We start from the raw sequence: 12,737 nt of genomic DNA on the forward strand, positions 1-12,737 counted from the left end.
AAAGGCCTATACTCCAAAGCCAAGCATCTACCACTGAGGTGAGTCGGATCACCAGACCATATTGTGGTCAGCAGGTGAATGGCCTAAATCACCAGCTCAGTACATCTACAAACAACACCGTACCTCTGACAACCTAAGTGCTCTCTCCATGGCACTAAATATCGATAGTTTCACATCAGTCTAAACAGCAAAACACTGCCAAGAGCAGACAGATGAACTTAACTCTCTCCTAAAATATTACTCTCAATAGTAATCTCTCCATCAAAAAAGTTAACTGACCACCAGAGACAAGCAATGGATGACCACACATACAGACTCAGCCTCAGCTCAGTCAAGACAAAGCAGAATACAAGACGCTTCAGCAGAATGTTGCAGCTTTAGTGAAAAATGCCAAGAAAGAGTACTTCCAAGCAGAAGTCCAACAGCTGAAGTCGTCTAACTTTGCTGGCTAATACAAATCATTGAAAAGCCTTATTGGTGCAAGTGAGACCAGAGAAAACCTTTCAGCCCTCAATCAACAGCATTCTCAGAGGGAATGTGACATTCTCAGTGCCCACTTTCCTCTGTATGGGAAGGTACAACATGCATGATCCCTGAAATTGAGGCTGTTGAAAACAAGCTTACAAACGTCTGTCCCCCTAGCTTCAACATTGGCCAGATCAAAACCCCTCTGAAGCGGCTGAATGGGCAGAAGTCTGCAGGCCCGACTGTATGGAGCTTGCACCAGTACTGTGCGATATCTTCAACATCTATGGAACACAGCTACTTTCCCCTCTCAATGGATAAAGTCCATCATCTGTGCTGTGCCTAAAAAGAGCAACCCCACCTTCCTCCAAGACTACAGGAAAATCTCTCTCCTCAGCTCCATGGGAAAAATCTATGGGCGGTTGAACACAACATGCTGTAGAAGGAGACTGCTCCGAACATCAACTCCTCACAACATGGCTTTGTGAAGAACAGGTCAGTGTCTGCTCTGGCACAACGCATCAAATGAAGTGCCAAAGCAGGATGTTTATGCAACTTTCATTAACTTTTCCAGAGCATTTGACACCCTAAACCATAGCCATCTCCTACTCACTCTAGTGGAGCATGGGCTGACCCGCTCACTATGGATCTCTATCAAGAGCGAACTGGACAACCGCAAGCAGACGGTGAGGTCGAGAACATGCCTTTCTAACTCACAGCCAGTCCCAGCTGGAGTGCCCCAGGGTGGAGTGCTCTCTCATCTACTGTTTGTGCTATGCATGATCACCATAGACTCCAGCCTCCCAAAGAGCATCCATCCTCACATTCACAGATTTTGCTCCCTGGAAAGCTACCTGGCCAAACACATGCAGCAGTATATGCAGTGGCCCGATGGGGAAAACCAACTGCCTGTATGTGAACGAAAAGAAAACCAAGGATATGGTCATCAGCTTCAGAAGGGCTGTCATGTATCTTTTACATGTGTTTTATATTGTATTGACATTGCATTGTATGTATGTTTCTGCATATATACCAAGATGTTCAAATAAACCTAAACCTAAAGAGCTCTCAATCAAAACTTTCCCAGCTGCCTTTCCTTGCATTTCCCTCTCACAAAATATGTTTTAAGCAGCATGATGTATGCATATTTCTTATTTTGCAAGATAAGTTTATATTTCAAACTAATCTGACTTCATACATTTATATTTCTACTCACTGTATGTGAAATAGCAATTGACATTCTCCTTGGCTTGGTGTTTTTACAAATGCCCGAAGCTTTGCTGTAATGTTCTTCAACACATTGTTAACTGTATTTTCCCATGCTGCTATAGCTATGTTTCCATTTAAAAAAACAAACACAGTTTAAATCAACATGGCAGCTAGAACACCTCATAGGATACATAAAACATCACAACAGCTTTGAATGTTGGAGATACCAATACGCTGCATTCAATTTAGAACAATGTTACGCTGCTGCTCTTAGAAACCAGTATTATGCTGCTGTGTGACAAGGTTTTAACGGAGTAATGTAAGTGAGAGGTGTTTGTTCCCTTGCATCAATGGAGGGAGACTTCATAAACCCTTCAGCGGCACTGTGACCCTTAAAGCATTCAGTGTGACAAGGGACATCCCTGACAGGTGTCTACATACATTTATAGGAATGCATTGTTTCTGATACTCTAAATGGTTGAGAGATCATTGCCGTGTTCGTTAGGCACCAAATTGAAGAAAGGGGGCAGAGACTTCTGGTCCAATAAGAAACACTCATTTCTGTTTTCTGCTTTAAAGTAGTTTGCTACGGTGATCCCTACTGAACATGAACCACGGTAAGCCTGAATTGATCAAATCCATTGTTTGTTAAAAAAACTGCTGTAAAATCCACATGGAGTTAAATTGAGAATCTGTTCTATAAATATACATTTGAAACAAATATTGCAGATCACAGTGAACCCTGTGACAGACTACAGGGCCAGTTCAAGGTGGCACTGTTTTCATTTGAACACGACATGATGGAGTACTTGATAATGTCACTGTTGTAATAACACTGGAGCATAGATATTGGTTCACTTTTCATCACATTTGAATGTCACGTGACTTGAGAAAGTCTGGACATTTGTGCGTTGAGGTCCTTCTAAGGGTCTGGAGCCCATCCCAACGTCTTAAGCTTTGCATCATTTCCATCATATTAAATCTAGTTAACAAATTCTCGCAAAGTTCATTCTTTGAAAAATACTGTCAGTCCCCCAAAAAACATTTTGAATGGAAAACCAACATCCTATTGGTTATTCTCACCGTCATTGATGCATTTATATACACCAATCAAATATCCTCAGAGTACAGCATTTTCTTCTCGTCATCTCACATTTGCTTTCTTGTATCCTTCTTTATATTCTTCAGTTTCCTTCCCTCATTTGTTAGATTGTCCGTGCCAACATTTTAGCAGGCTCAACCGAGGGCTAAGAGGCAAAGAGGTTACCGTCATCGCTGTGGCCGTAGAGGTCAGCCAGCTTCTTGAATCGCGGCCCCCAGTCGCTGAGGTAGTCGTAGTTCTGCTCCGAGTCCGTGCTCAGGGAATCCAGTGAGCTGAGGGACTCTGCGGCCGAGCCACTACCCTCGAAGGCATATGTCTGCAGCGAGTCGTAGGGTGGTGCCGACGCGTCTACGTCGGCCTCCTTCAGCCGGTCCCAGATAAAGTCGCGGAAGATGCCATTGTCTGGCGGTGGCCGAGAAGACAAGAAGAGGCTGGGCACTTCCGGGGTGACATCACGGCGGGTCTTGCCACCGCTCTCACGGACCAGTTTCAGGTTGCGGAGAGCAACCATGTCGAAGGCCTCTGTGTCCTCCTCGCCGCCGCCCTCGTCGTCGTAGCGCACAATGTTCTCGCGCACGTCACGCTCCTCGTCCAGGATCAGGGGCTCTTTCTTCCTCCGTCGCATGGTGACGATCAACAGGACAAGCACTGTGTTGAGAGACAGAGAGGGACAGTCACCATCACCATCAACAAAGGGCAGAGGATCAAGATAGCTGAGGGTTAATCATTAGTAGACAAAGTAAAAATGGTCTGTCAATAAATATCATTGTGGAGACATTCTTTGTCAAACCTTGAGCCAAGATGGACAAAACGACAGAGGCATCACATGTCCAGGACCACTGTGGACTCCAAAACATACTGGTAATGATAGGGAAACCCTGTCGGCCACCTGTGTGGCATTAGGCCCCCTAAACACATCAACACAACCGTTGGAGGCAAGCTTAGCTCCGAGAAACAATTTGATGGATAGAGCGATAAAGAGCCAGTGGGGGTGGAGAAAGGAATGGAGTCGATTGATAAAGAGCGATACTATCTGTATTACATTCATTGCAATAGGCCCATGTTATTCATTGTGTTTTCAGCCAAGGCATATAAGACACCCTCGTTGTATTTTCCCCACCTTTAGCCTGAAGAGTATACTCTTGTCTGAGACTACAGTTCTGGTATTGTCTGGAAAATTACATTTAAGATGGGGGCAGATGATCCGCTACATTAGTTTTATTAATAGCTTCAACTGATTAGGTTTTAATCACTTGTACTGCAGTGCTGAGAACAGCTAGCTGTTCATCGAGTGTGGTGCTATCTAGAAAAGGTGTTACTCATTACAGTCCTGAGTTAAGGTTATTTCCGGTGGAATTCAAGTTGATTTAAGATCTTGACAAATCAAAAAGATCTATATCGACCTTAAATGGACTCCTTTGAGGTATTCGCAAATTACTTCATGAGATTTTCAAGATTTATTCTTTTTAAATATGTAATTGGCCTGCTCATGTTGTTAGAATGTAAACAACACAGAGATAAACACACAGAAAAACATGAGCACAGAGATTTGGAGTGGCCAAATATGCTGTAAATATCAGGGTTTAACAGTGGTGCGATCCCAAATGACCCCTTTAGAGTGCACTACTTTTGGTCAGAGCCCTATGGGCCTTGGTCAAAAGAAGTGCACTTAACAGGTAATAGTCGGCTGCTCCCAAAAGTTGCTTACCCTGGGCAGGCCAGCGCTAAATCCTTTTTATGGGCACAGCATATGCCTATCTGAGCAATAAAACAGGATTATATGCCAGTCATAAAGCAGCCGCCCCTAAAAGCAAACGAACCCAAGTGCAGCCCCCAAACCATGTCAAGGTTCGACCTCTCTCTTTCTATATACTTGATGGACCGTTTCTGTGCCATCTTTTGACATGCTAGAAAAGTTTTATCCTAAAATTGAATAGAGTCTAAAACAATATAAACCAAGATCTTCACAATATTCTAAAAGCAAAGTTTGAGGGACCATAAGCTCTATCAATTTCAAGGGCAAGTTGAAAGTACTGACCAACACACTACCTGAAAGACTAATATACTATGCTGTGCTGAACACCCCATTGCTGAGCACTTGACTACGTGGGCTGTGTGCATATAGACCCTATGACATAAATCTCCCCTCCTTTAACTCAGCACACACAAACATTCACAGATACACACACACACAGAATAAATATCACACATTCACGGACACACCCACATACAACATCACTGTGTGTCACACACACACGCACTCACACACTTGTTACATACAAACATACAAACACACCAACATACACATCTCCGTCAAACACACTCCCCGAGACACAGTCACAGTCCACCCATCAGGTTAGTGACTGCCTGCCAGAATCCCCTTCTCTCCCGCGTCGGATCTATACTCCCAGGGTTGAAAATAACCTCTGTCGCTGCAAAGTGAGTGAGCAAAGCAGGGGAGGCAAATGTCTAATAATTCATCCATCAGCGCTGCCACCGCCAGGCTGAAATATGGAAGCCGACCGGACCATACCTCATCCCCAGGCATGATGCCATTCCCTGGGCTAGACAAGCACGGTGGAGGCAGTAGCGGATTTAGGCACAGGCGACATGGGCAGCATCTTGCCGGGGGCAGCATGGAGCGCCCAAACAATTATTTTTAATAATAATAATATTCCGAATGGTGACATTTGCGCGATCGGTTTTCTCTCGCTCATTTGCACATCATGTCAATGATATCATGTCACCTTGTGGGACTGTGGGTCAATTAACCTTGTCGGAATGGGTGCCCTGATTCTAGTTTGTGAGCTAGGCAGACCACTGCCTGGGAAGGTCTCCCTAACAGAAGTACGAGAATGGGAGGTGGGGTAGGTTGACCTCAGGTCTCCCCAGTGGAAGCCCGAGGTAGGGGGGGCGGGGGAATCTATCAAATAGCGCACCTATAACTTTGTACAGTACTAATGCAATTGGTTGTGCAATTTAGTTTGTGTGTTTCTTGTTTGAAGTGCAATAGTGTAATAATCAGGTTCTCTTCTTTATAAGTGTGTTATAGGATTTGTGAAATTGAGTTTTATTTGTGTGTTTGTTGTTAGCAATAAGGTATTTTTTTATTTGTATTTACATACTACAATTTGTTTCAGAGGCAGTAGGGATGACCAGGGATGTTGTCTTGACAAGTGTCTGAATTGGGGAAAAAATCATTACTTTCAAAATGTAAAAAGTACTTTTGGGTGTCAGGGAAAATGTATGGAGTAGGAATATAGTGTAGTAAAAGTAGTCAAAAAAATAAATAGTAAAGTAAAGTACATATAACCCAAAAAACAACTTATGTAGTACTTTAAAACACTGGCTAGGGGTTCGCTGAAGGGGGGGGTTCACCCAGGGAGCCATACAAGCCTGAACCGCCACTGGGGGGGGGGAGCGGGATTAAGAGGAGGCAAAAATATATGTATATTTTGTTTAAAGTGCTCCATGTCAGCAATGAGCATGTCTGGTTTCTATATCCTCTTAATGTTAATTGAGCTTCCATGCATGAGCATAGGTTAACTGGATGTCTGATTGTCTGAGCTCACCATAAATTGAGATTCTCAGTTACAGTAGGCAGCGAGATAGTTGATGAGTTAGTCAATGATATTTCCTCACAGTATTTGAAAAATCTTTACAACACTCTCCCCCTAGATTACTACCAGGCCTGTTTCTGAAAGAGCTAAATGTCATGCTCTCATATATCCAGTGGAAATAGCCTACCTGAACAGATATTTCTTTGCGCAAAGACAGCTGTGTCTGTCCGGAGCTCCCTGAGTGCCAGGAATAGGTTAGTTGATACAATGTTGCAAGTGTCATGACTCTCCTGACTGAGGATCCAAGGCCTCAGATCAGATTTGAAAATGGCCGACGATGACCAGACTGTCACGCCCTGGCCTTAGTATTCTGTGTTTTCTTTATTATTTTGGCTAGGCCAGGGTGTGACATGGGTGATTATGTGTTTCTTGTCTAGGGGTTTTGTAGATTGATGGGGTTGTGTTCAGTGTAGTATTCTAGGCAAGTCTATGGGTGCCTAGAGTGGTTCTCAATCAGAGGCGGGTGTTATCGTTGTCTCTGATTGGGAACCATATTTAGGCAGCCATGTTCTTTGCGTATTTCGTGGGTGATTGTTTCCTGTCTCTGTGTTTTGGTTTTTCCACGGTTTCTTGTTTTGTATATGTATATTGTTCAAGTTATCATCTTTATTAAAGATGGTCAACCATAACCACGCTGCATTTTGGTCCTCCTCTCCTTCCCAGGAAGAAAACCGTAACACAGACTCCTCTCACCCACAGAAGAGGAAAGGGGGGAGGGGGCTGAGACAGGTTTGACAGCTTAATTAAGACTTTGTCTTAAATTAGGGAGGAAGGGAATCTCCCTCCTGCTGTTCAGTATCATTCAAAGGAATGCCTTTGTCCCCCAGAAGACTTTTGCCGCCAAAACCATAACACCTGAAAAGTGAATACTGGAACAATATTTCTAAGTTAGGAATGGTCAGTGGGTATCTAAAGAATAATCATGTCATATTGCTTGTGACATTATTAAAAACTGTATGAACTAAATACTGTAACTTAGGAAGGAAAACCCCTTTGGCTGTCAAGTTTCCATCCAATAAATTGTGAATACAATATTAAGAACGATTAAACTATTTTTGTTACGATAGGAATGTGATTTTGGTTTTCTAATGAGTTTATGGCTTTTCATGTCCATGTCCATGTTGCACATTAAGTAGCCACGCCCCGAATGAGGTCAGACGAGCGTGTCAGTATGATGCAACCTCCCTTTCCGACCAGAGTGCTTAAAAGGACTCGCTAAGAATTAAGATACCAGAAGACGTGAGACCGTGGTCCACACTTTGAAATGGTTGGAAACACTGAAACTCTCAACACTAAATGAGAAGATAACCTCACCTACCAGACCAAAATATTGCTAGGTTGCTACTGACCTGTAAAGTGGTCGGGAGCTGAACCCTGAATAATTAATTTATGCCAGAAAACATGTAGCTGTGGCTACATGGCTGAAAATGGTTAGAACTTTGAATCTCCACACGAGGTGAAGAAGATTAGACCTTAACGTTGCCATTCTGCAGGCTGGGCATATAAAAGTGGTCCTAGAACTTTGACTAAAGACATGGAGGTGGGAAGGACAAAATCCCATCTCAGACAATCACAGAGTATCTGTTATATGTGAACACTCCACTACAAGACCAAGACAACTAAGAAGAAGGAAATTGTGGTGGACAATCAGAGCATTACACTGAAGCGGGACACTACAACCCATAGATGGATTGATTGGTTTCAACAGAGAGACGAGGAACAAAGACATCTACACGTAAATACATTCATGATCTCTTACCCAAACGGGAGGTGGTTCATGTGCAGAGTAAATTATTACTTTGAGGGTAGTTTCCAAATGTATCAACGATAAGTTTGACTCTCTCCTTGTCTGTCCCTCTCCCTATCTACCCCTCCCTCTTGTGGTAACCAAGCAGGCATGCTGTTGTTAGTCGGCTAGGGACCTTTTCTCATGTGTTAAGTGTTTATGTTATTTTGTGTTATTATTTAGTTAGCTAGTAAATAAATAATTAAACTGATTTGGTGTAGTGCTGAATCATAAGTAAAGCTGGGGTTCTTGCGGATCCAAGGAGTAGGCGGCTTTCAGAATGAGATTGATATGAGGCGATTAATGAGTGACTGTTATCGATATATAAGTTATATATCTTTTCAAGTTTAATTCGATGGTAACTCTATAAACATCTTCTTCCGTGGTGCCCCAAATTCCGAACGAGTTAATTGTTGCATGATTCATTTATTGGGTAACAATTAAATATAGTTAGTTGATTCGATAAATAATAGACACATCACAAGTTCACAAGCAATAGCTTACCAGACCTTCATATATACAGTCATTGGCTGGACCTAGTAAGACAGATAGAAAGGGAGGCAGAAAGGCTAGGTATCTATAGAGAGATGAAATAACCTGCATTTTCATCAGGATTTGTTCAGGATTTATATATTTTTATTTAGCCAACAAAATAAGTTACAGTACTACCCCTACATTGGCCTAGGCAGTCTCTCATTTCTTTAGCCGCCAATGGTTCACGGGGAATCAATGTGTCCATATGGTAAAGGCTGGTGCTCTCGTATTAGTGGGATTTAAGGAGCAGGCCTTTATTATTTTCAGTTTTATTATTATTATATATATATTTTTTAGCCCTTTTTCTCCCCATCCTATTGTAGTTATAGTGTTGTCATATCGCTGAAACTTGGTAGAGGCGAAAGGTTGAGAGCCATGCGTCCTCTGAAACAAAGTCCTGCCAAGTCGCACTGCTTCTTGACACACTGCTCGCTTAACCCGGAAGCCAGCTGCACCAATGTGTCGGAAAAAACACAGTTCAACTGGCGACCGTGTCAGCGTGCATGAACCCGGCCCGCCACAGGAGTCGCTAGAGCGCAATGGGACTAGGACATCCCAGCCAGCCAAACCCTCCCCTAAGATAACCTGGAAGACTCTGGGCGACCCGGACGAGAATGTACAAAGCTGTCATCAAGGCAAAGGGTGGCTACTTTGAAGAATCTCAGATATAAGACATATTTTGATTTGTTTAACACTTTTTTTTGTGTGTGAAATTTCATAGTTTTGATGTCTTCACTATTATAATACAATGTCGAAAATAGTCTAAATAAAGAAAAACCCTGGAATGAGTAGGTGTGTCCAAACTCTTGACTGGGACATTTTTTTCTTCAATTCATCACGGGGTCAACAGCACCCCCATCATCCCTACTTCCTGCGGCTATGCTTAGAATTTATCATAATAACAATATTAATTGCCTGGTAATAGATATGTAACTCACCCAAAAACTACAAAATGTTTTGTTGGATTTCTGCTGTTCATGTTCAACATGTTGGGTATGCAACATTGCATGACAGATAGACACACAGGGGAGTTTTAATGCACATGCTAACCTTGGCTGTAGTCCAGTCCAGGTAAAAATCTGAATTAAATTAGGGGCCCTGAATTTATTTGAATTTTTATGGAATTAGATGGTTTGCCAGCAGCTGATTGAATGTTGTCCATATTTGGAATTGTAATAACTGATTAATTGCCTCTGGCGCAATGGGTTTGCGGTCTTGGCGGGTTAGTCGTAATTTGGCGGCTACCTTTGATGTTCCTCAAAGTTATGTACACTGTAGCGAGCTGAGCCAGTTCAAAAGTAAAAAGGCAGAGGCTGAAAGAGTTCCCGGGACCAAGGTATGCTAAAAAAAGATACCAAAACTAACTGGATATTTCAGTAAGCCAGCTTCCAGTTCCTCTCAACAAAGTTCAACAGCCACTGCCGCCAATGATGATGAGCTAACATCAGCAACTGGGCTAGCTGCTAGCCTGGATCATGTGCACCAGCTCCCAATCACACCGCCAGCAGTTGACCAGACAGCAGAGGAGCAAGATGAGCCTACTGGTGAGGCAACAACTTTCTAAACAAGCCTCATTCTCGCTATATCAGCTGCTATACAGGAGGACCAGGACCATCACACTATGCCACCGCCAGCAGCAGCCACCACAACTAGCCTGGTAGCAGAGAAGAGCATGCACAAGAAACCTCCAACTGCCCCTGCCACATGTGCCACAGGTCCCCTCATTGGGTCAACTGCTGCTGTCAGCGAGGAGGACTCCTACACCACTGACCCAGCTCGTTGGGGTAAACTTGATGACAGTGTGCATACTTACTGGGCTAAAAAGGGACCTGAATTGTGCCAGAAAATAAACGCTGACATATCAGCATCAGAACATCAGTACAAACACCAGAAACAACACTTTTTAAAAAGCTCATTTCAGAATGGTGGGAATTACTTTTGTACTCTCTCTCGAAAGGTAGCTTATTTTGTTTTGCTTGCCGACTTTTTGGGGGGGGACAAGAACTGTGGACTGCCATATTCAAAGCGATTTGGCAGTATTGGTTACAGTGATTGGAAACACAAGAACGACTGCTTAGTTGAGCATGAAGGATCTGAATGGCATAGAATAACAAAACAATTGCTAGCCTACTTCAGGGGTCATAGTGAAACATTAGGGCGTTCTGACAATATAAATTATTTGGGTATGGTAATGAGCCAGTGTGATCCTTTGTTAAAAGCACATATAGAGAAATACAGAAATGCCGGCAAAGGAAATCCCTCTTACCGCTGTAGGGATCTGCAAGGCATTTATTGAACTAATGGGACAGAAGGCGGTGATTGAAATCAAGTCAATTAAAGACATTGAAATACTTTTCAATCAGTGTGGATTCCACTCCAAATGTTGCATGTAGACCATTCATCATGTGGTATGAGCATTTTCTCCGATTTCTGCCCACTACTAGCCATACAGGAGTAGCCCTTTGGAATTCAGTGAAACTGTTTTACGAGAGATGGACATTGACAACTGAAGATGACAATGTTATGATAATGCTAGCAATATGTCAGGAGTCTACAAAGATCTTCAGTAGCACCTGAGAGAGATTACCCTTTGTTTGAGTGGGTACCATGTGCTGCCCACACCCTCAATTTGGTGGTTTTAACTGTTGGGTTGAGACGGAGGAGTTCTTCACCTTAGTACATCATCTTTTTAATTCGCTCAAAAGCCGTTTCATGCTGGCAGACAATTACTGTGGGGTTACAGCCAAATGTAAATAAATTAATTGAGACTGAAAACTCTCTATACATGGTGGTCAGCACAAGCAACTAGCGGATTGTGTCTGAACTATACTTTATACAGGCGTCTCCAAACAAAATATCTGACGCGACTAACCAGCATTTCACTTCTAGTGATGAAGCCAGGGAGTTAAACAAGAAATGTAGAAACTCAAGATTTTTTTTCTGTGCAATATGTGGAATAACATTCTTATGCCATTTCAGAACACAAGTACTACACGCAGGCAGTTGACCTGGACTTGATTTGATTTGACATGATTTGGTTAGTTAATTGAGGCATTATGTGGCAGGCCTACAGGATCAATATGACAGCTTTGAGACAGTAGTTTAAAACATGTCCGGTACAGTCACAACTTTATCAAGCGGACACACGATGACAAATCATCCTCAGTGTTAGTTGTCAGGCCATGAGAAGTTTTCTAGAAGAGTGGCAGGCAGTATCTCTTTACTGACATGACCATACATTCATCATATACTATCTAATATACCATATAGCATTGTAAAGAAACCTTCAGGAGTGTTGTTCAGTAATTTTTTGTTCTACTATCCAATTTGCACACAGTAAATACAGATAAATGAATTTGTACAAGCGCTGAACAGAAAAGGATAAAGTTTGGCACAAAAATATATGACATGAATGAGGACTTCCTTTGTGTTTGTGAGCATGGGTGCTTGAATACCGGTACTAATCTAACACGTGTCAAATTAACTGACGGTTGAATGCATGTTATTATATTGTGATTATGAACGTGTCACAAGGACCCTGTGCACTCATTTAACTGTTGTGTCACAAATTGCATGCGACAGGCCTCACTTAAGGCCTTGATATAGCAACATGGCAGTTTTGCCGAAAGATGAATGGGCGAGATGTGCGGTAGATCAATTGAACATTATGCCCAATTTTTCATATTTGAACTGAGAAAATAATCCATCATGCAAAATCAATGAGACTACAAGCAGAATATTTAGTGCTGGGCCCGTTCTCATCGACATATTTTATAATGAGCCCAGCCATTGATAGATTCAGTAGCTGGGCTCCCTCTCCTCTCCTCTGTCTACAGTGGGTAAAATTACTGTATTAAATAAATAATTAAAATTCTGAGCTATATTGTACGCTCAAAAGAATTTGAAAGTTGTATTATTTTATACTAATACAATTTCTCAGAGAAAGAGATTTTGTTAAACAAGTAATAAAAAAATCTTAAAAGTGATGGGATCACAATTATTGACACCCCTGTTTCAACAC

The 12,737-nt window shown here is 42.4% G+C and overlaps 1 protein-coding gene across 1 annotated transcript in view; it reads right to left on the minus strand.

Moving 5' to 3' along the window:
• Positions 1-2,921: 2,921 nt before the first annotated feature.
• Positions 2,922-12,737, minus strand: part of LOC139387548 (cadherin-7-like) — a 128,948-nt gene continuing 119,132 nt past the window's right edge. The window contains exon 11 of the mRNA XM_071133851.1: positions 2,922-3,424. Within this exon, the coding sequence (XP_070989952.1) occupies positions 2,922-3,424 (503 nt within the window). The remainder of the gene's footprint in view (positions 3,425-12,737) is intronic.

The sequence above is a fragment of the Oncorhynchus clarkii genome, chromosome 28 (assembly GCF_045791955.1).
Source record: "Oncorhynchus clarkii lewisi isolate Uvic-CL-2024 chromosome 28, UVic_Ocla_1.0, whole genome shotgun sequence".
NCBI classification, from domain to species: domain Eukaryota; kingdom Metazoa; phylum Chordata; class Actinopteri; order Salmoniformes; family Salmonidae; genus Oncorhynchus; species Oncorhynchus clarkii.